The following is a 23,919-nucleotide window of genomic DNA, read 5'->3' as shown; positions in this document are numbered from 1 at the left end:
CACGATGTGGGAACAAGCAAACGAAACGGAAGTACATCTCTCTTGCTGCGGTGCGAAGTAAAGCAAGAACGTGAAGACATTCGGTTTGTGTGTTTTATTATTTCTCTGAGCTTTAATTCGTCTATTCTAGCAACACATTACACAAACAACAGATGTTGCCTTGAATAATTCTCGAAGTCACGTGTCACCACGAGCCACATCAGCTCAAACACGTGTACGTAGGTTCACTAACACGTGTACGTCATTGTCCGGCTTGGAGTGCGGTGGCAGCAAGGAGAAGGGTAAACGGCATTCGGTTTGAAATTTCACGTGTTTTCACGGCACACAGCAATGTAATACTTTGCAGGCACGAGCGTTATCACGCATTGTATGCTCTGCGCGTGTCAGCTCAAAATGGCCAGACCTGGTAAGGGGTCCTTTAAGTGTGGGGCGAAATAAAAGGTTGTCCAGTTACTTTAGTGCTTCAGTGCATAAAATGGCAATTTGTTAAAAAAGTAAGTGGAACAATAGGAAATTTTTTTACCACAAGTTTCACAGTGCATGTACACATGCGATCCTTACAAATCGTTTGGAGTGGATATGGCTTCCAAACTTATTGGTTACAATTCGTAAATTGCAATATCTGCCATAAAGTAAATAATGAAAAAGATTGTGTTCAGTTTGATTAATTAGTCGATTATGCACTTTGATATTTCATGCGAGTAATATTCACTGATTTAGGTAATCCAGCTCAAGGACTATAATTGTGATATTCACTGATTTAGGTAATCCAGCTCAAGGACTATAATTGTGATATCTGCCAGAGGCAATTCAAAAAAATTCTGTATGGTCTATAAAAAAAAAAACCTGTACAATAGGACTTCGATAAGAAATTTAATAAAGTGAAGTAGCATCATAGAGACACTGAATGTATTTGTTTCTTTTTTTTTCTGTCAGCAAATCAAGCGGAAGCTGGATGACGTTGCACGGAAGCTTGAAAACATGTATGACAGGTTACGAGAAGACACAGTAAGTTGGACACCACTGTAGTACCTGCAGACCTATTCTCTGTTTGCTTATGCTGAGAGTCACTTGCACTGCTCACTTGTTTCTTTATTCTCCCCCCCCCCCCCTTTTTTTTCACCTGATTGTATTTTCAATATAGAAAACAGATGAGATGTTGTTGTGGTATAGAAAATGTTTGCAGCATCATTTTGGGATGGTTGTAAACATTTTTGGAAGTGAGGCAAGAAAACAGTCTTTAGTAATCGCATATAGCTGCGATGTAGCACTCTTGCTTTTCATTTCTTAAAAAGCTAGCACACCTTTCTAGCTTCCTTTCTTTTTCTTCAAAATATTTATATTTAGTTACTTATATTCACATGAAAGTTAGCTTATTTTTTTATTCTGGCAGTAGGGATGGCAGGGTGCGGTTGTGTTGTTCGCATAAAAGTTTATTTGTGTGTGCGAAAGTGAGAGAACATGTGTTAGGATGCAAAGCACGCATACTGCTACTGCTGCTGCTGCTGCTGCTGCTGTCTGTAATAGTTCTGAGAAGGCACTCATGTAAACTTATGACAGTTTAGAGGACATTGTGGTGACACTCAGGGAGCTGTTGTGGAAAAGGTCTTACACTTACGTGTTAAGGCATTGTTTCACTTTTGTCTATGGTATCTTCAGTCATTGTAATAAGTTATAGTCCATGTTTAGGTTATTTCCTATGCAAGAAATAGTTGTAGCTGTACACATTAAGTCAATCATATTTGAAAGAGAGTCAGATGGTGCAAGGAGCTTATTCTTCGCTCCGTATTTGTTCCAGGATCTATTTTGTCATTGTGCTGGCTGTGCTATACTTCAAAATTGCAGTCTGCGTGACTTGAGCCTTAAAATTGGGCTGAAGAAAGTACCAAATGTTCATATTCAGAGAAACCAGAAAACGTTTCAAACATGGTCGCACCACAGTTTAACTCTTGTTACCACACCTATTGAAATCGATCTATTTGGTGAACAGTTTTTCTATGCGTCGTTAAACATTTGCGGTGGAATTCTTGTACTAGCAACATTGTGCACTGTAAGGAATGACGACTGAGGTTTTACTATTCCCCAGATTTGACAATATTTGGCAGATTGGGTAGTCTGTAAAAATAAAACTTTGAGGATATCGTCGGAGCTAGCCTCCAGTGCTCTTAGCACTTCTTCAATAAAAAGGTGTAAAATTTGCACTTTGGTCTACCTGGAAACATTATTTTTAATTGACAGCAGCAGTGAAGACACAGAAGCTTCTCTTGGGTTGTTGATTTCTGATCTGGTGTATAGGCTGTCTTATAGGCTTGTGCAAATAGTAATATTTTAGTTCAAAGCGAATTCGAAGCGAATAGTCCTTGGGGTTGAATACTTTTGAAGTGAATTCGAATAGTTGTCAGGTGTCCGAAGAACAAAACTGAACAGTTTAAAGTTGTTCTATGCAAAAATTCTTTATTTTTTAGGTTACAACATACAAAGGCATCACACAGAATCCTGTGATAACATATCTTAACCAGTAAAAAATATTTCTTTATATAGACTAGTTATAGAAGAAGGTGCTCCCTTCCACACAGATAACAACCTACAAGACATGCATAAACATCGCAGAAAATTATTTGGTAACATATTTCAGGTAAAAAAATAATGGCATAAAGACTAGCAGCTCCACATGCAGTGAAGAAGGCACTCCCTTCTACTATAGTTACAAGGCTACAACACAGAAAAAAAAAAGATCTGAAAAAATCACAGCTCTACATGCAAGTAAAAGGTGTTCCTTTCTACAGTTAATAAAAGGAAAGTCAACAATTCTCATGCAGAAAAACTAGTTGCTCGATATGCTGGGGAAGTAGGTGCTCCTTTCTGCTGGTTACGATGGCACCCACTGTCGAAAATGACCTTTCAGTTGTTGTTTGGCTTGCTGGCACTGGAAGGTGCCTGTGGGCTACCCTTACAAGGGACGGGTGAAGGTGGCTGCCTTCGCTCTTCCACTATTCGAGCAGGTCCTCACAGCGAGGAAGGAGGGGAGCTCTCGCGTAGCTCTCATCATCTTTGATGGAAGGACCAGACTTCATAGTACCATCTGATGCAAAGCTTGCAAAGGACCCCCTTACAGAAGCACACGCAGAAGCATCTTGGGAGCTATCTAAACCTGTACCACCCTCACTTGATGTTTCACAGCATACAACTTGCAGTGTTCCCTCTGCTGCTATGGTGAGAACAGCGCAGGCTCACTTCTTCACTGCCCTTTCCGTATAGCAGGCATCCTTAAATGTTAGGTCCAGTAACATCCCTAGGGTTGTATTCTCAGATGTCTTGACACCAGGAAACCTTGCCTTGATGCTGTGTGTCAGACTCGAAGCAATTGCCGCCGACTCATCTGATTGAGCTGCGTATCGAGCAAGCATAATGCCCGTGCACTCCAGCAATGGAATAACTTGGGACAACGTGGGATATTTGTCCCTAGATAGCTCTGTTGTGGCTTGAGCAAGTGGATCGAGTACCTTCACAGCGGCAGTCATCAGCTTCCATTCAGCTACAGTGAGGTTATCAACCCCATCACACTCCGAAAGCTCCACGGTGATCGGTTTGCGAAACTTGAGCCGCCTAGTCATCATCTGATGCTCTCTATTCCAACGCGTCGGAATCTTGCACCACTTCCTGGGAATTCAGCTGCATTTCCCTTTGTACTTCCATAAGGTGCACCCAAGTCTTTGAGCTTCTCTTATAGCGGCCAACGATAGCCCTGGCCTTCAGGCACAGTTGGGAAAATCCAGGTACATCCCGCTTGACATCACTCATGCACAACTGCAACATGTGCCCGAAACATTTTATGCCTGTCCAAGGTGACTGAGTAATTGCAGCAGTGAAATTTCTGCCATTGTCTGTAACAACGTACACTGGCACAGTACCTGGATCGGAAAGTGCCCACTCCTCCATCAGGCTTTTCAGAAAGAGCACCAAGTTTCCGGTTCTGTGAGCATCTGTCATTTCTGTACATGGCAGTGCATGCATATGCAGTTTAAATGAGCTGTCCATGACATTGGCATGTTACCGACAAGTAGCTTTCATTAGCATGTGATGTCCAACTGTCCGTTGTTAATGAAATTGCCTCTACTCCACTGTCAATCACCGCCTGAAGGCTGCTTATCAAGTTTTGCTTCTTCGAAGCATAGAGCTCCGGAATGATTGCTCTGAAAAACGTTGTTCGCGATGGCACAACGTACTCGGCGAATAGCAGCGTTCATAACGGCTACAAATCCCGGCTCCTCAACAACACTGTAAGAATGCATACTGCGCACTATGAATCCAGCAATAGCCTTTGTCATTTCCTGTGCTTCTGGCGCCGTATGTTTCAGCTTCGGCTTGAAACGGTCACCTACTGAAGGCTGTTGCGCGTCAGGCTTAGTGACAGCAGTATATTTCACGCTTTTCCGCGCACAACATTCTTTTTCATATGCCACGAATACATCCGGGCGCCTCTTTAAATGCGTCACCAGAGTCATCGCCAGAGTCATCAGTGTTGGTGTCCTCAGAATAGCGTGGCATTTGAGACACTGAGCTTCCTAGCCTAGCGGGACCTTCACAAAAATGTTTTGTATTGGGTTGGCACTCGTGGACACATTGGCTATGCCACTTGACTGATTGAAGCAACTGATGCACACTGAAGTTCAAGTGCACAATGCGATCAACACCTGCTCACTGCACGCGTGGCACACAGTAACCAAAGAAACAATGAAACAGGAGCCTTGACTACCTTGACGAACGTGCGCGTGATGGCTACGACAAAGCTCTGAATGTGGCTTAGCTTGTCTTGGCTCCACATGTAGTCAAGATGTAGGCCTGATATCAATGGCACTGCTGCTTGCCTAACGAAACCGAAACTCCTGATAGTACTTGAACGCAGTTTTGATATTCATTCACCCCGAATACTTGAAATGTCGGAAATTTTAAATTCGGGTCGAATTGAATTCGAATACTGTAATATTCGTTCGAATATTCGAAGCGCTCGAATATTCACACTAGCCTACTGTTTTAACAATGTCTCAAACAATGGTAGATGCTGATATGTGTGTATTGTTTTGATAATTGTGTCCGACTAATCATAGTTTAATAAAGTGCAACTTTATTTTCACCACTGTCGGTTGCTTTTATCCATCAGCATTTCGACAGTGTATGTACAAATTATTAGGCAAAATCCTTCCCGTCATGTGGGATTTTCACTCGCACAATAACATAGTGTCAATTTCAGACTGACCTTTGACCAGAGCTTGACCAGCTGTCTAATCTCTTACATTTGGAACACCGCTTGTGGAAGTGCCCTTATTCATTACTGTACAGCACACTACATGAACTGAAGAAAGCATGTGGAGGCTCCAGTGCCACTTGAACACTAGACCATTTTGCTTGCACAGAAAAGCTCATCGAATGCAATAAGCAAGTTCAAGAAAGCTTCTGCATGTTCCCTGACCTGATAACCGTTGCTTCGTGAGCCAAGAGAATGCAGTAAAAAGCAAACCAGGTGCCTGTTGCAATGAGTAAAGACAAATGCTCCCTGTACAATAGGAACTTACCCATTTTCACATTTTCGAAGTTACTGCTTTCCTGTATAGCATGGGCATCACCATGGCTAATATTATTGCTAGCGAATCTTCACAATTAATTTTTTGGGGTTATCTGACTTACAAAAGTTGAGAACTAGGAACTAGGTGCATGTTTTATATATTTCAGATTTTTTTTACTTTCAATACTTAAATAAACATAAAAAATTATTACTTTAATTCATGTTCTTTTAAGTGCTTCTTTGAAGTTTCACATAAGAATTCTCAAAAATTATTATTATTGCTGCTATAAATCCATTCAAGACACTATTACTCGGGCTATAATTTTATGTATTGCAGTATATGATGCATCTACTACATCTTGAAATGAAATGTTAAAACATAAACGCAACGAAAATGGGCAGATTTCTAGCGGTACCAAAACAGTTAATGCCTAAATTGTACTGTATGTTTGCATTTGATTGCCAATAACTCCGCTTCTGTTGAATGCATTGAAGTAGTTTTTGCCGAGGAAGTATTTTTGAAATAGTCTATTTTAATAAACTTCGAATGCATTTCTTGACTTGGATAGAAATTGGTTCAAGGCCCCTTTAAAGGATTCCTGAAAAGGTCTGGACAAATTTTGTAGACACATAGGGTACAGCCGTAGTAAAACATTAACGCCACAGTTTAACTGAAGCATCTCATATTAAGAGAGCTACGGACGATTACAAGTTACTCTCCTCCCTAGCCATGTTTTTTCTCAACTCATTCACTGAGTGATTGGGGCTATGCTCCGCCTTCACTGGCTCTGTGTCGTGATGTGACATTGTGACGTCTACTTCTGGGTGTCTTTGGAGCCTGCGAGCTGCCTGGCCGTTCGTTGCCCGCAAGAGCTATCCAAGCAGTGTGTGTTGTGAGTGTTCTGTCGCAGTTCCAAGCTTGTCTGGTATTCCGGTAAGCGCAGGCAAGCCGGGTGTTTTAACAGATGGGTGGAGGCGTTAACTAAAACCCCTCCATACTACTATCGCTGTTATGAAGGTGCTTTAGCATAAACGTGAGTGGCCTGCATGGCGCGGCCACCTGGTGGAACAGAGCTTAACCAGCCAAACACAAAGCTACTATTGCTGTAACCAAGCATAAAACATTTTTATTAAAGAACGAAACAAAATCACGCAATAAACAGTCTTGCGACCTGCAGAGAAGCGTCCGAGTAAACACCTGCAGACAAGATCACTTCTGAAGGCCATTTAGTTGTCTGACGATTTCAGAACTGTGGCACTACATCTCACTGCGCAAGAATCTGCGCTCGTTGGTCGCGCAGCCTTGGCTCTGCTTCACGAAACTGCTGAAATAGGAGTATGTTCAACGTCATTTAACAGCTCTCTAATGTGTGACATTATAGTGTGAGGCTCTTTCTCAAACATCTGAGATGTAAAAATGCAGTTCGATTGCTCTCGATGCCCGTGACTATGTACAGGGTCATCCACGCTTAGGGGAAACACGCGAGTACATGGCTGGACGAACTGCTTGCACATGTGTGTTGAGAGCTATATGCGCGTCTGGCTACTGTGAAGGTGCTCACAAAACCTGGCCTGATGCTGCCGTCATAAATTTGCTTACAATACAGTGCAGCATGCCTAACGAAAAGTTTTTCGTATCACCGTAGGTAAATTTCTGACTGTTATCTCCCGTCGCAGAACTAACTGCTCAAAAGGGTAAAGAAGTGCTTGCAGAATACCTACTTTTTGACATGTTGTGCGTTTATAAGGGGAACGTCATGGCATATTTTGTGACTGTGTTTATAATGCATCAAACGTCAGAGGAGCTGAGGCGTTATTACAGCATGAACCTTTCGTACAATGTCTCTCTCGCTCTCTTTTTTGCCTTAGTATACTCTTCCTGCTCAGTCAATCCATTGTAGAATTTCAAACTGTAAACATGCACAACTTTGCTGCTATAACAATGCAACCGCACCATCTTCATGAACGGATGGCTAGGTTGTGTTTAATGGCAAAACAACCTAACATTAACACAGAAGTAGACGTTAACACATATTACACATGTCACTGACTAGCCTCAGGAAAACCTTCGACTGCATCGCTTTTCCCCATTTAACACATAGCGCTATAGGTAAAAAGTTGGACTAAGCAGTGCTGATATTTGTTACATTCATTAGGTAAATTGAGACGAGTAGCACAAGGCACACATGCCATGCATTTGGCATGCTGTGAAATATTCAAAGAAATACAGTTAAGCCTCGATATAACGAACTTCTCGATATAACAAAGTTTTTATCTTTTCGTAGTCTTTTGTCCACAGGACACCATGTATTTAGAACCTCAATATGACATAGTGTGTTCGTATGCGGTTTCAATATAACGATATTTCACTGCCGCCGCAAAGGAATGCCGAGACAATAAATGGAAACTTCCGTGGAAGCAAATGGTCAAATGATTGGATTACAAGCTGCTGCTTGCAAACGCACCTCACAAATCGCGCACCGCGCGACAAGAGCAACCGCGGAAGTGGAGCTGCATCATGTTCCGTATGAAGTCCAAGCACGATAGGATTCTATTGCGCCCCATGCACTGTTGCTTAGGTGCGAGTGAGTGTGTGAAGATGAGACAAGAAAGATGGTGGCCTTCCCGTGCGAGTGAAGGGAAAGAAGGGGAAGGGAGCGAGCGTGCGGTAACGCGATCATGCGTGTGCGAGGGGGCAGGAAGGGGATAAGTTGGCGCTTGTCCCGATATCTGGCAGGCGTCTCCGCCATGGCTGCGCATGGCTGTAAGCTCGACTGAGTGCATACGCAGCCGTGCACCCTGCTTTAGAGGTAATCCGCTGCGTGTGCAAAGAGTGGGTGTGCAGAGACAGCGTCGTACCATGTAAGCTGTCTTACCACGCGTTTAGTATCGGAAGTTGCGTAATCTCGAGGTCCTGTGTCCCGTTGGAGCGAGAGGCAGACGAAGCATTCGCTCCCCACTGCTGGCGCTTTTCCTGATAGCCTCGTACCAGTGCAGGTGACAATATCAGCCGTTGGGGCAGAGTGCATGTGAAAGCATGGCTGGCTTCGCGCAATTCGTACTGCTGAGAAGATACCGTCGACGTACGTGGCATGAAACTATCATTAATTGCCGACTCCCGAATTTATCAAAATGATTTGTTTTCTCATTCAGATTTGCTTTTTTGGATTGCCCGATAATTTGGAAATTTCTGCGGTCCCTTTCAGTGTTAGAAGAATTGATCGGTGACAGTAATTATTTGCATGAAAGGTCAAATTTCAATAGAACGAAATTTTGATATGATGAAGCAAACTGCCAATTTTACTGACTTCCTTACCCAGAGGTTTTAACTGTAACCTCTTTAAAAATTACTACAAAAACTTCCTAATGGAACTTGTCATTTCCAGTCGCTCATCTTGCACTCAAAATGACGCAACATGCTGCGAGTATTGCAATGACCTGTTGCAGTTACCACATTGGTGAATCTAATTAGTTGGAATTAATCTTATTAGGTAAATTTAAATTAATCGTAATTAGTCTGAGTTAGGGTGAAGTAATGTTATATGAAGTAATCTTAAATTACCCTTAACTGTTCATGATTAGTCTTCATCACTTTAATATAAATCTTTCACACGTAGGCTTAAGTACCCTTCATTAGTCTTAAGGAGTCTTATTTAGGCTTAATTAGTCGTAATTAATCTTCTTAGTCCTGAACCTTAATTACTCCTAATACATCTTCGGTACTCAATATATGTAGTTGTAATCATAAGGTATTCATTGTCATAAGGCATTCTCATATATACCCCTGTAGGACCCATGTATGCCTATGGAGTGCATCATGTTGCACGTTAGACAGATGGACGGACAGATTTCCAAAGGAAGCAGCCTCTAATGCTTATACATTAAAGACTGTTATTCTCAGACTACTTGTGCACTACTTCAAGCAGTTTGTTGTGCCTTAGCCATAAAACACTCGGTGCTTTACAAAGGTTTGAACGAAAAATGGGCGTTCATGCACCGGGATGCAAGCAAAGCTATGGTGCCACTATCAGACGAAGCTTTGCGCACGCTGTCAGAGTAGCAGACCTTAGGCACTGCCTCTGGCTCTCAACACACCTGCGCAAGTAGTTCTCACGACGGCCACATGTGCTCCATGGCCGCAAGCGAGCGCATGCTTCTTCTAGGAGTGGACAACCTGGTACTTTCAGATTACGGTGGAGCAGCAGAACGAGCCCCTTGTGGAAAGCGCCAGCAACATGAGAGCATTCATGAAATGCTCGCAGCATTAGCAAAGCAGCACCGTTTGGTAACCTCTCCCATTGTACTACCAAAGTCAGCGTCCAGTGAAATATTAGAAAATGTTAGCTTGACGTTTACTGTCCATTCCACTCAGACCAGTGATGCAGCAGTTCAGCAGGAATGCTAGTGTGCTTATAGTGTGCGTGCGCACAATGCTCATGCCAGCAGCGGAAGGCAGAACACTGCCCTGGCTCTGCCACTGAAGTGATTGAATGTAGCCTTTGACGGTGCAGCCATTTCAATTAATTGTTTTTGCAGCCAAATGCACTCTGTGTCTCTAGAGACCCTCACTCTAACTGTCTGTGCAGTTGTACTGTGCATGCGCCATCGAGCAAGAATGCATGACAACGGTGGTGGTGGGGCCTGAAGTGTCCATATAATTGCTGTCGCAATGAAACCCCAGTGTTTAGCAATCGTGGTGGTGCTTTCGTGTGGCAGGCTACTGGTACGAGGCAGCTGTGGTGATGGTTCCTTTTTCTTGTACATGCAGATTGCTCCGGCGACAACACACGGCCTCCACCAGATTGTGCAGGCCATCCAGCAGAATGACTACGCAACTGCGCTGAGCATTCACAGCTACCTGGTGTCCTCATCCAACTTCTCCGAGACCAGCAGCTTTTTACCGGGGCTCAAGGCACTGCTCCAAGTCGCCCAGCAGCTGGGGGTGTACGTACAATAGCCCCACACTGTTGTTTCTGCTTGGGTCTTCTGCGTCTCTGATGCCTTGCCCCTCCCCCCACCACACACACCTTTATTGTTTTCCCATTTTCTTCTCCCTTTTTAAAAGAAACCAAAACAGCGCCTTCTCACACTTTTATTAAAGAATGTTGGGTCGGAGGAAATTTCAGTACTGCTACTTCTTCTGTGAGCCCTTGAACTGCAAAGTGTATTCTGCAAAACAACAATCATGTCTGTGTGTTTTTACAATAATTTTTCTGTAGCTTTTTTTTCATATGCTGCTTTTATTTTTGTAGTTACTTTTATGGAGCTGTTTTTACCAAGAATCTGGCTTGTGAGTGGTACAAGTTGTTTGTGACCTACTTTTTGGTCTGCTTGTGGGAATTAATTGATAATGAGAGTGTGTGACTATGCCTGGGGTAGTCACAAGTGTGACATGTTCTCTCCTTTGGTGACTGCACTTTGCCAACCCCTTAAGGTGCAGTGTAGAGTATATTTTGCACAAAGTGTGACACACAAACACTATTGGATGGGTCCTAGTTAGCATATTTAGTTGTATGTGGAGCAACTGTCGAATTCTTGTGGTAAGCCCAAACTGAAACAAAACTTATTTACTTGCTGAGGCTTGCTCCCTTAATTCAGGACAGTTGATGAGCCATGCTGACTGACACATGCCTGATTGTGTTAGCTTTATTGGTTCTACTGAAATGAGTGTGTTGTGTAAGAATAATTATTTTTTGCTCATAATAAAGAAGCACTTGTAATAGAAAAAGCTCTCAGGTGTTTATAGGTGACTTTAGATACTCTTAGGTTGCAGTGCAATGAAAAATAGGCAATGAAAAAGGTTGCAATGAAAAATAGGCAAGTGATCACTCTTTTTCATTCTTATGTGAATTCTTTGTTATCTTAGTCGGGCTTGGGAGAAGCGATTTTCAAAACTTGTAATTTGGGTGCGCACTTGTTGCAGTTTGTTTTCATAATGAGAACTATAATTGGCACAAAAGTTTGCATTGATGGAGAAAGGTGATCCTGAAAAGCAGTAGTCTGCTTTGAATAGCTTAGTTGGTAACTGTGTCATGTTACCAACTAAAAGAGAGAATATATATCTAGTGGTGCAGCTGGAGGTGTTGTTAGCATTTTTTAAAAACAGTGGATCTCTAGATCCTTCTTCGAGAAAGCCCTGTTGCACTTTGAGCAGGACATGCATTTGTATAGGGATGGACTTGAGTGCTCAACACTTTTCATTTGCATGATAGGGCATCAGGCAGTGTTACTGGCTAGTTATCCTTGAAGATATTAGTCCATGTTGAACTATCTTTTTTCTCATCATATCACCGTAACTATGCATTCTAGCAGCCTGGTCCTAAATTTTTGCAACAAATCATTTTCACCCTTTATGTGTTGTCCTGAAGCGCACTGTTTTCAAGGTTGCAATGTGAAGAATAAAAGGAACGAGGAAGCTTGTACGTTTCTTTTGTTTTGTTGGCACATGTTCTGGGCATGGCGTGCAAAAGGTCTGGTGCCACATGTTATTGCTGTGCTGATTGTGGGGTGCTGGTGAACTTTGTGCTGTCTAGTTACTGGCAGTGTTATGCACTGGGCAGGTATTGCTACTGGTTGTGGCGCAATTCATGAAACTGCACCATGTAATATTGTAATTTCCAGGCATAAGTTCTGGAAATTTGGGGGAGTAGGTTTCATTTCTGGAAGTTACTTTTCCACAAAAACAATGTAAAGTTTGTATTAAAAGTCATATGTTTCTCAGTTTGGCTATTTGTAAACATTATGGATCAAGGATTGCCGAGGTAGATCTTCAGTACCAGCCACAGTACGCCAGTGCTGTTTCCATTCTTTGTACACCCTGGAGTACACCTCGGCAGAATTGAAAGCAAGGCGCAACTGAGGCAGTATGTGCCATTAGTTTCTTTGGCCAACAGTCATTAGAATTTCCCCTTTTCTACAATTTCCATTAAGTCTGAACTTGGATCTGTGCAGTGGCTGCTGTGTCATGCTTGCTTAAAGGGATCCTGAACCACTTTTTATCGAATTGTAGAAAGGCATTTGAAGGGAAAACAGGCTATTTCAGAAATACTTTGCTGCAAAAAGTACTTCAATACGTTCAGCAGAAGTGGAGTTATTGGTAGTCAAGCATGGCCTCCGCGGTGCTTCCACTCCTTCTTCAGTGACTTTCACTGTGAAGGCTACGATAGAGCAGGGCGTGTCCATGACACTCCGCCTTCTAAATGCCACCATGGCGTGCAGTTCAGATTGGGTTTTGGTTTGGATGTTAACGATGATGCCACTTCCAATTTTGGCACCTGCGACACGCCAAACATTAGCCAAACGCGGTTGTCCTCAGCAAGCGAGAGTGCGCTTAGCCAGTGGACTTGTCATGGCATTTATGCTACATAGGAAACCGCAGCTATACATGCAACTGTAGTACATATGCGCAGCATTTGCTTTGTGTACGACAGGGCTTGAGTGTGTGCTAGGGCTAATGTGCTCGTCTGGCCGTGCTACGTGGTGCGGACTGGCCTTGTCCTTCACCAGCTTGACTGACAGATAGTAGCCACAACTTATGCATTTTGAAGCACTGCCAATAAGTCTGCCAAAGCGTCTAACCGGGAGCGGCCAGGAGTGAGTCACGCTGGCAAGCGTGCATGTGGTCTCGCCGTCTGCACTTAAGTTTTGCATGGTTTGAGCCATGGTTTGAGCCTAAACTAGTCAAAATTAGTGATACCCGATGGCTCCGACAATGATAAGCAGGATGGCCAAAGTCTAATTCCTGTGCGGGCGGCCGTGGCTGAGCATCTGCAGACGATAGTCGGCTGCTTCCGGAAGTACACAATTCTTATCGAACTTCGAAAGCAGATATTCACTTACTTCAGCCTGTTTATTGAACTTCGCCAATAAATATACACAGTAGCAGTAGGAACAAGCGCACTAATCAAAACACGCTTCTTGATTGATGTCAGCCGTTGGCCAATAGCAGCCGTGTATGGGAATCCGCTTTATTACAAAATAAAGCGTCCAGAAGAGAGTAAGGAGCAGGCTCTGCTTACAAGCTCTACGCATTGTGCATGACTGCAAAACTTGGCTGAGATGTTCACAGCAGTATATGTTATCCGCGGTCTGTGTTTTCTCACCAAGCCCAAGGGATGGTTCAGGACACCTTTGAAGGTATGTTTGTGCTGTAGCTACGACTTCAAGTGGTGCAGTATCTGTGTTCAAGAAGCTGAGTGGAGTAGCTAAGTTCACATGGTTTGTACTAGCAATAAATGCAGACCCTCTTGGACACCATCATGTGCATATAGAATATGTGACGCTTGCCTATGAGGCTTTTTAAAATTGGTCAATATTTCAAACCTCTTTGCACCATGTATTGTGGTAGATAATCAAGTTGGCAACTCTTACACTTCTACTGCTCTAAGGCTTACTGTTTGTAAAGCAAAGGCTTGGTGTGCAGCAATCTCGTCATCTGAGAAATGTGTACTTTGATGATGCTGCTGGCCAAAAATTGTCAATCATCAGTATGTGTGTGCAGGGTTGTGCATTTCTTTAATTTATTTTGGGGCAGAGTTAGCGGGTTCAGTTTATTTTATCAACAAAAATCAATTTATTGAAACTTTATGGCACGATGGAATTCGGAGCTTTTTTAAACATTAGTGCTCACTTTCAGCTTCCTCATACCCCCAAAACAGCCTATATTGGGGGAAAAAAAATCTAATTGCAGAAACATCTTTATTTACAGTCAACTATTTAAAATAGGAGGAGGGTTTATTCCAGTTACAACTTCCTGTAATACTATATGCATGCATATTTACCTATATGGGAGTCTGTCACTGTGACACACACTTGCGTAACAAAAGATCTAGAAAGCCATTCAACATAAGCCAATATATGGGGTGGTCATGTTGAAGTTTTGTGGAATTTTAAAGCATGTGGCAGACAGCATAATTCTAGTCCTTGAAGTGGATTATTCAAAGAGGCAGACATTGCTTGCATGAGAAATCGAAACACATTATCAGCTAATTGATGAAGATTCACCAATGATCTTAATTAGTTTATGGCTCATTATTTTATGGCCAGAACCACGATAAGATGAGGATTGAACGCCGTATAGTGAGGGCTCCGGGTTAATTTTGGCCACCTGGGGTTCTTCAACATTCACCTGACTGGAAGTACATGAGCGTTTTTTTACATTTCACCCTCGTCAGAATATGGCCTGGATCATAACCACGAGCTCAGCAGAGCAACCACTAAGTTACCGTGGTGGACATGCAAACTCAAGAGAAGAAAAAAAAAGTTCTGGGGATTTTTACCTGCCAAAACCACAATATGATTATTAGGCACACTCTAATGGGTTACTCCGAATTAATTTTGACCACCCGGGGTTCCTTAACGTTCACTGAGTGCATGGAACACAGGCTTTTTTGCATTTCGCACCCATCGAGATGCGGCCACCGTGGCCGGGATATGATCCTGCACCCTGAGGCTTAGCAGCGCAACGCCAAAGCCACCACCACCACGGCGGGTATATGCACAGCATCAAGCAGGGGTTATCGTGGATAGTGTTTCAATGAAGGCTGCATCCGCATTTTAATGTGCATTGTATAATAATGTAGTGCGCACAACAAGCTCTTGTGTGTGACGTCTACCATGCAATTTACGCGCCCAGGCGTGGACAGTGTAGCGGCGTGGTCACTGGAACACGCTGCGAGTGCGTGTTTGAGTACAGTAAAAGCTCGTTAATTCGAACCGCAAGGGGAAGCCGCTTCAGTTCGAATTAACGAAAGTTCGAACTAACGAAAGTGAAGGAGGGCAACAGTACACTGCGATTTGGAAGCAGTAGGGCATGTCAGAAATTTGGCGTGTCAGAAAATGATGGCGTGTGCCCGCGGCAGACGCCATCTTCAAGTCGAAGCTCTGGGTCCGACTGTGCCACACCACCGATGTCCACCGAAACGAACGTTAGCCGAGGCTTAACACCATCACAATGAATCGCGACGGCCGATACCTCCTACGCTGAAAACAGAGGTGCACAACCGATGAAGACTGCCGAGACAAAGACGCTGAACATGTGAAGGTGGCGAAAGCCCTGATTCGTTGGTTCTTGATTGCAAGCGCAGCTGACGTACTTGATTCGCTGTGTTTTGGAGCTTGCAGTGCCATCTCCGCACAACATTTGCAGCTGTACAAGATTTGCAAAGCCTCTGAGATTTGCAACGGCCAAGAAATCTCGGAGGTTACGTAGAACGGGGAGGCGGCAGCCGCCGCTGCCTTCTGGCTGACCCCGCGTCGGTTAGATTTTTTTCCGATTTTGCCTTCTCTCGCCGTTCTCTCCGTTTCGGAGGCAATACAGCCTTGTGTGCAGGCAGTAGGCGCGTTTCTCTGGCCGTGTGCCAGGCGAGCGTAGTTCGAATTATCCGTGAGGGAACCTTCTGGCGTTCGAAGTAACGGACTTTTTTATACATAGACTTCTGTGGAGCTTGGCCGGACCAAATCGTACAGTTCGAATTATCCATAAATTCGAATTATTGAAGTTCGAATTAACGAGCTTTCACTGTATATGTTTCCATCGCGCAGGAAGCATACAGCCATTTACGGTGGTTCCCTTTTGTAAACAGTGGATTTTGGCGTGTAAGCACTGTACCAGTTGCCTGTTTTTTTTTGTTGTTTTTTTTTGCTCGCTTTATTCATTCAAAGAATGAAAAGCGTGCGGAGCCGGAGTGGCGCTGCAGCACATATTCTATGGGAATGCGCCGGTAGCGAGCAGCAGAATCCCCCGACGAATAGGGTAAAAAAAAAAATTAAATTATGGGGTTTTACGTGCCAAAACCACTTTCTGATTATGAGGCACGCCGTAGTGGAGGACTCCGGAAATTTTGACCACCTGGGGTTCTTTAACGTGCACCTAAATTTAAATACACGGGTGTTTTCGCATTTCGCCCCCATCGAAATGCGGCCGCCGCAGCCGGGATTCCATCCCGCGACCTCGTGCTCAGCAGCCTAACACCCTAGCCACTGAGCCACCACGGCGGGTGACGAATCGGGTAGACACGGCAGCTTCGAACCGCGGCGCACGATGGGAGGTGCTCCTGTTTAGCTACGACCGTATTGGCCTCGAGCTCCACCACTGGAAAAGCTGGCGCCACCGTCGGCGTGACGTGCTAGGAGGGATCACGTGGACATAGCGGCCGCGTCGGCTGCTTCGGGCGCGCCGAAGCGAGCTGAAAACGAGAGTTTAAATTCCCTCGTATGCTGCGGTCTTCATTTAGTGGCGAGATTTTCCCGCTTAGAGTGTTTCCTTTACAACGCTTGAAAGCACTACAATAGGTAGTGGCTGCCTTTGAAGGCGCACAACATGGTAGGCTACTGCTCGGTGCCGGAATGCCGGACGCACGCAACGGAGCACGGTGTCAGCCTTATTCACACATAGCCGCAGGACAAGAAGCTGTGTGAAGCTTGGCTCGCGAAACATAAAACCGGCAAACAGACATCGGCTACAACTCGGGTATGCAGCAAGCACAGACGCGAGGAAGATTTCTGCAGCGGCGCCCGGTCTGCGATCTTCTGAAAACACGCACTTGGACGCTCGCCCGAGACCGCTGCCCGACTAATGTCATGACGGTTTGGTCTATGAACTTGTCGATGCTATAGATACTGGCAAGTTCGGTGGAGTGGAAAGGCAGCGGTAAGAATCACATTTAAAAAAAGCATGGCATATATGGTCATGTTTGTGTTATGAATTAATGCACTGGATTACAAAAAAGGAGCAGCGGGGAATTGCACGCTGAGAACATCGATAAACATACAGTACGACGCAACTCGAGAAATAGTATTGAAGGGTCAAAGAATTTAGAAGAAAAAAAAAAAGATTGAATCGTCGCGACGGCACATCATAGTCCCCCCCCCCCCCCCGTAGGCGTCGAAGTCTCTACAATGAAATTATTTTTGAACAACTCTGATAGCGCCCACGCAACAATGGTTGCTTGTACACTGTCAAATGCTCATATTCTGCGGCCTAAAGCTCACGGCACGGTGCGAAAACGCGAGCGCGGAGAAAGCGAAACAGTGCGCGGACAAGCATGCAGACGCGCAGTCGGTCGCTGCGAATCTGCGCGATCGCTGCATTGAGGCTTCATTCTATTACGCTCCATTTAGTTATACAAACACTATAAGAACATATTTCAGATAGTTTGCTCTCAGCGTTTACCTACCTTTCATGCAAGAAGCCGGTTCGGGAGACTCCATCGCGGCGACCGCGCACAGTGGCGTTCACTGTACGTTTTCGGTAAAGAGATAGCGTCTGTAAACGATTGTGTGCTTTGAGTTGGCCCAAGATTATTATTTAGACAGTAAGAAACTTCTCTCGTTTCGAAAGTACTTACAGAAATGTCAGGGCGAGCTCGCGCGTGGTGTTTTCAGTGAGCGCTGACAGCAAAACCTATGAGGAGCGTGCCACGTGATCCCTCATACTACGCCAGTGAGGCGCTTCCGATAGATGGCGACTCCGTAACTCCTCGCCGCCAATAGTGAGGGCTCCGGATTAATTTTGGCCACCTGGGGTTCTTCAACATTCACCTGACAGGAAGTACATGAGCATTTTTTTTTTTTTACATTTCACCCTCATTAGAAGGCGGCCTGGAGCCTCGCGTTTCCAAGGGCTCGAGGCCATCGCCTAGGCTGTGGTGCTTGTGGCCCCGCCCCGTCAAAATAGCCGGACATTTTAAATAAAGTTTTCACTCACTTATATGTTCGCGTCCCTGAAATGCAATCATATTGACTACCACGCTCACTTTACTTTTTTTTTCGTTTTTTTAACTCGCGCAGTTACGTTTTGCTATATTGTATACCTCACCAGACCCCATAGCAAATTTGGGTTACACGCTGGGAGTTGTTACGTTTCCTCTAGGGAGCATTCTGCCGCAAAAATTTTTCAAATCGGCTCATTAGTAGCAGAGATAGAAATATTCCACTGCCTCGAACCCATGATTTAAGCAGGCGGGCTCCACTGCCAAGCAAGACGCTCTCTCCACTCGCCCCTTTTAGCCTACGCAAGCGAAATTCCTTCCCTGCGTTCTCCCATACCGGACCTCGAGGATCGCTTGACGCAAACATCACAGGCCCCGCCTTCTTTTTTTTTTTTGCTCCTTGCTTTTTTTTGTTTGTGTGCGGCGATACGCATTTCCCGCGCGCGAGCTGTTATCTCTAAAGTTGTCTCGTTCGCGCAGCAAACGATGTTGCGCGCTGTGCACAAGGAAACATGGCTAGTAGTATAATTCAGTGCTACACAAATACTGAGGTAAAACAAGCGGATCGCAGAGCTTGATCACGCGCTGGAACTCGGTAGAAAATGGCATAGTTTCGGTACCTGCGCACGTGACCGCACGACCGTGGGAACAAGCAGACGAAGCGGAAGTACATCTCTCTTGCTTCAGTGCGAATACAAAAAACACGCAGACGTTCCGTTTGTATGTGATATTATTTCTCTCTAAACTTCAATTCGTCAATTCAAGCAACAGATCGCACAGATGGCAGCTAGATATCTCGAATAATTCTAAAAGTCACGTGCCACCACGAGCGACGTCACACTGCGGACACGATTACGTAGGCGCCGGGGCAGGATTACGTCACCGTCCGGCTTGGAGCGCGGCGGCCGCGAGTGAAGAGGGAAACGGCGTTCGGATTGAAATTTCAGACCTTTCCGCGGCGCGTAGGGATGTAATACTTTGCAGACACGATTGTTATCGCGCAAGGTATGCTCCGCGCTTGTCAGCTCAAAATGGCCAGACCTGGTGAGGGGCCCTTTAAGCGTTTCCTCGAGCTTTTTTTGGCAGCATCCTCTATGTGAAAATTATCAAATAAGGTTGCTCTTGGGGGCCGCATTTGACTATGAGTCTTCTATTTCGATTGTGTTATCCACTGTTTGAGCGAGAGCTCGTGGCTTTCGAGGGCATAAGCGATGTTTTTTCTCCAGCGCGTAAGACAAGATACGGCAGAATGTACACACGCAACACTGAACTATACAACTGAACTTCATTTTCCTGATCGCAACTACAAATGCACTTTGTGCCAGGAAAAAAAAAAGAAGAAAAGGCTCCATAGTGAGGCACAGAAATGTAGTCTGCAAAAGACCACCGCCGCATATGGTACTTATTTCGCGATATGAAATCGCACTCCTTTTTTGACAAGGTGCGTGAAGCCACACTGACACACTTCTTGCCCCATTTCGAAATTTCTTGCACTCCGATGATTGCTCTTGTCACTCCATGTTTTCCATTTGTGATTGCTCGCACTTGATTGAAAAGAAGCCGGCAGCCACAATCGCCCAAGGTTCCCACTGACAACCCTTTCTATGTTCTATTTTCTCGAAGGCATTCGTTGCGGCAACGCCCAGTTTGACCTACATACTCACTAATGCAAGGCAAATGAGTACAGTGAACAGCGCTTTGATCACATGGTGCGAGCTTGTCTTTATGCTTAGTAGTGCATGTACCTCTGTCTACGACTTGTCACTTTACCCGAAGGCACATTTTTGAGCGCTTATCAGGGCCAAACACGCGACTTCCACACCAACTGGTTCGCCTATTCGCTTTACGTTGTGGCTAATCTGTTGCAAGTACAAGATAACCAACTACTGTATCTTGCTTTTGTGCTGCACCACATTCAGCGCGTTGTTGCCTCGCAGGGCATAGGACCAACATACATGTTACTGCACTGTTGACTGAAGATCCAACACGCTTCAGCGGTCTTCCCGTCATGTTTCTAGTTGCAGCAAGAGAACACAAGTATTCAGTAAACAGTGACGCAACTTCCGCCATAGTATGGTCAAGGGTGCGCTTGCCACAGTCTAAAGACACCAAATAATCGTTCACATGCTGAAATATTTTGCTAGCCAAACATTGTTTGCTTTTGAGCTTTCACTACGGGCTTGAAGCATTCTGCTACGTTCCACCAAAAACAGAGAACTTAATAATGGTGCTATGTAGGACCTTATACACACTCCATATATGTATATATATTTTAGAGAGATTAGTAACGTCATTTAGAGAGAAAGTTTGACTTCTCGTGCGTGTTTAGCAGTTCTAGGAGCTCCAGGCTGTCATCCTGGATGGAGTTTCAATTGCGAAAATTACATATTTCGGCCAATACAGTTAGCAGTGCAAATAAACAAATCCTGGGGTATTCAATAACATAAATCTATGATGTCAATAAAGCAGGCAAGGTGCCCTTTGTTCGGGTTAGCTTTTAAGAAGTCAATGACTTCTGTTGAATTTCTTGACAAAAAATTCGCTGTTTCGCCCGAAAGGCAAAGTATAGATTGTGATAGCAAATTAGTAGGCAGCCATAATAAGTAAGGATAGCAGTCTTATCGGCCCTATAAACTTGGAAACATGCGCGGATAGGCAAACATGCACGCATCACGCTCAATGACCGCAGACGCTCGCTGTCAAAATGCTGGCGTGAAGAAGTGCGGCAGCAGCAGCGAGCGAAGTGACCTTCGTGCTGTCTATCGCTTCAACGCAAATTGAGCGGCGAGAACCCAGCACGCCCAACGCTATGAGCCCTCGGCCCACGTAAACCCTGCCCCTAAGCAGATCGCTTTCAAGGTTAAGCCCGCGCAGCCGCGCCATACGCAGTTGCTGCCGAAGTACAACCCCCGACCTCTCCTCCCCCCCCCCCCCGGTTCCTGGCGCAGGACGGAAGACGGCGCGCGTCCTCCGCTTTCCTCCCTTGCCAGCGCGAGACGTACTGAGCCGCGGTCGTCGGTTCACGCTTGCACTTGCACATACGGCGCGCGGCGACAGTGTTATCGCCCTTAGACTTTATACGGAACATAACGGCACAACATTCAAAACGGCAAGTATGTCTTGTAATTTGACATAAAAACTGTTACAGCGCAAACGCATGCAACCACAAAGTATGAAGGACAGAACACATACTCCCTTCCCCCTTCACTTCTGCCCTTCCCCTTATATAAGGTATCCGTCTTCCGTTAATAAGATTTAGTTGACAGTCAGCGCTTGTGCCCTGTCCTTCATACTTTGTGGTTGCATGTGTTTGCGCTGTAACAGTTTTTATGTCAAGTATGCACCAACTCGCCCAGAAAGAAGTTTTAATGAGGTTTTAATGTCTTGTAAGAACTGAGCAACTGCCTTTTGTCAGGTGCCATTTTCAGAGACTTAATTAGTCGTAACGGGCGGTCCAGCTTGTGCGTTTTGATGCTGAAAAGAAAAAAAAAAGCCTTCAAGGTTAGTTTCTCGGCTTTGTCATTGGAGTGAGACAGTTTGTCCAGCTGTAGCTGTGCACAATCTACGTGCTTCCCTTTTTCCATTTGCTAGCGAAGTGTCATATTTGCTTAGGAAAAAGTGAGCTAACGGCGTAGGACACCTTTGATTCGAACATTTACTTTTGCGTCATAACAAAACCGCCCTCTTTATTGCAAATTAAGTGACACGTGCGGTCGGATTGTTTTTTGCAGATTGCACTTTTGTGCCAAGCTTGTGTTGCCGTTTTCTGTTCTTCCTTGAGCAAAGTGCATTTATGGCTGTGTTCGGGAAAGTGAAGTGTCTAATGCGCGGGGAAAGAGATAGATTACGCATGCACCAACTAGCCCAACGCTCAGCCTTGGCGTTCGAGGGCGTCCTCTTCAATGCAGGTTAAGACACTGGGAGTGGGACATACACGTCTGGATACAATTTTTGTCTGAACGACGCACAATCTGTCGCACAACATGAGGCATATGCGTTAAACGCTTCCTTTGCCGCAATGAAAGTGTGCGTTGCACAAACGGTTGTGTTTCTAGGCTCCCAGCTGCTTCCAGAGCATTGCCAGGGCTCGCGCCCATGCTTCACGTCTAGCGGCGGCATCTCGATTTTGTCTGTATAGTAGCAGCAATCGCACGCAACGCGGTAAGGCAAAATGCGTTTTACTGCGCTTGCATTCTTAGGGTACTTCACGCACTTTCCGGGGGCTAGCTATCTATATATCTCACCGTTTTCCCACCTACCTGCAGGTCATTGGGTTAGTCCGTGGTCGAATGGGCAGTGCGCAATTCTGTAACACCTCAGCGTGTTTAAAGAATAAAAGACGGCGGTCAAATTCAGCACCGAGAATGCGTAAAGTATCCTTGAATTGTAACTCCTTGGACATTCCAGGTATTCGAATTGTAGGGTGTAGTTTTTTCCTGCCTCCATAGTCATGTGTAAAGAGAACACAGTACGTTTTGGATTCAATAAGTTGGAATTTGTTACGCATTGTCCATTGTTGAACGCGGGACAGGACATGCTCAGCCGTCGTGACCGACTGTGCTTTGTTGCTGGGATAATGATGATGGTGCCATCTGCCTAAGCCTGAATGGTAACGTCTGTAGGCATGGGCAGATGTAGGAGGTTGGGAATAATTAGGTTCTACAATAGTGGAGACAGGGGAGAGCCTTGCGGACTTCCCAAGGTGGTACTTGATTCCACCTGTGGCGCCTGTGATCGATAGACTACCGACCTGTCCGAAAGGAAGGGGCGAATTAAATGATATTGTCCGGGCAGTGTCGGTCTCTCAAAAGCTTTAGGTCGAGAGGATGACAGACACTATCAAATGCACCTCTTAAATCTAATGAAGCCAACACTGCATGGCGTCCGAGGGGCTTTAAACTGAAGAAGTCGGGATTCCAACGCGTGGAGAGCAAGTACCGTACTGCGAGCATGGGTAAAACCGAACTGGCGGTCATGTGTGGGGCCATGAGAGTTCAGTAAAAAATGTAAACGACCATAAAGTAGTCTGTCCAAAGCCTTGCCAAAAACTGAGTCCATGAAAATGGGCTTTGAGGTAGGATCTTCAGGTGGACGATGGGGTTTGGGAAGGAAAATGACGCGACCGCGTCGCCAACAAGCGGGGAAGTAGCCAAGTTTGAGAGCCGGATTAAAGGAGAAAAGCAGGGATTGTGGGTGAGCATTGGAAAGAGTAAACACTGTTAGAGGTGTAACCTTAAGTCCTAGGGCGGAACGGGTGGACACAGACTTTACCCGAAATAACCATTGTTATTTCGGGTAAAGTTAATGGGACGTCCTTCGATTTCATGATGTATTTCGTGGTAAAGCATTGCGGAATGATGGTGTGATAAGGATAATCTGACGATGAATCGTGAACGGGTACTGGAATGTGAAGTATCAGTGCGGCGGATTCGAGGTGCGACTGTATAGTTGTTCCATCCGGGTATACGTGACGAGGGGGCAGTCTCGACGCGGGACGGGTACGGTTAAATTCTGTCCTAAAGGGTTGGTCAAATAAGGTACGTTTTGTACATGTTCGTGAATGTTCTCCGAGACAACTGTCTTTTGCCTCGCGAATGCGCGCACGAAAATATGCGAGTGCAGAACTGTATTGTTGGCGAAGATATT

At 45.0% G+C, this 23,919-nt stretch overlaps 1 protein-coding gene across 5 annotated transcripts in view; it reads left to right on the top strand.

Annotated features, from left to right (window-relative positions):
* Positions 1 to 11,985, top strand: part of Sec31 (secretory 31) — a 189,609-nt gene extending 177,624 nt beyond the window's left edge. For all 5 annotated transcript variants that reach the window (XM_065430740.1, XM_065430739.1, XM_065430738.1 and 2 more), the window contains 2 exons: positions 937 to 1,008; positions 10,332 to 11,985. In XM_065430740.1, coding sequence (XP_065286812.1) covers positions 937 to 1,008; positions 10,332 to 10,520 — 261 coding nt within the window. In that variant the 3' untranslated portion in view covers positions 10,521 to 11,985. The remainder of the gene's footprint in view (positions 1 to 936; positions 1,009 to 10,331) is intronic.
* The last annotated feature ends 11,934 nt before the right edge of the window (positions 11,986 to 23,919 follow it).

The sequence above is a fragment of the Dermacentor albipictus genome, chromosome 1 (assembly GCF_038994185.2).
Source record: "Dermacentor albipictus isolate Rhodes 1998 colony chromosome 1, USDA_Dalb.pri_finalv2, whole genome shotgun sequence".
Taxonomy (NCBI): Eukaryota; Metazoa; Arthropoda; class Arachnida; order Ixodida; family Ixodidae; genus Dermacentor; species Dermacentor albipictus.
This window is presented reverse-complemented; position numbering and strand designations above follow the sequence as displayed.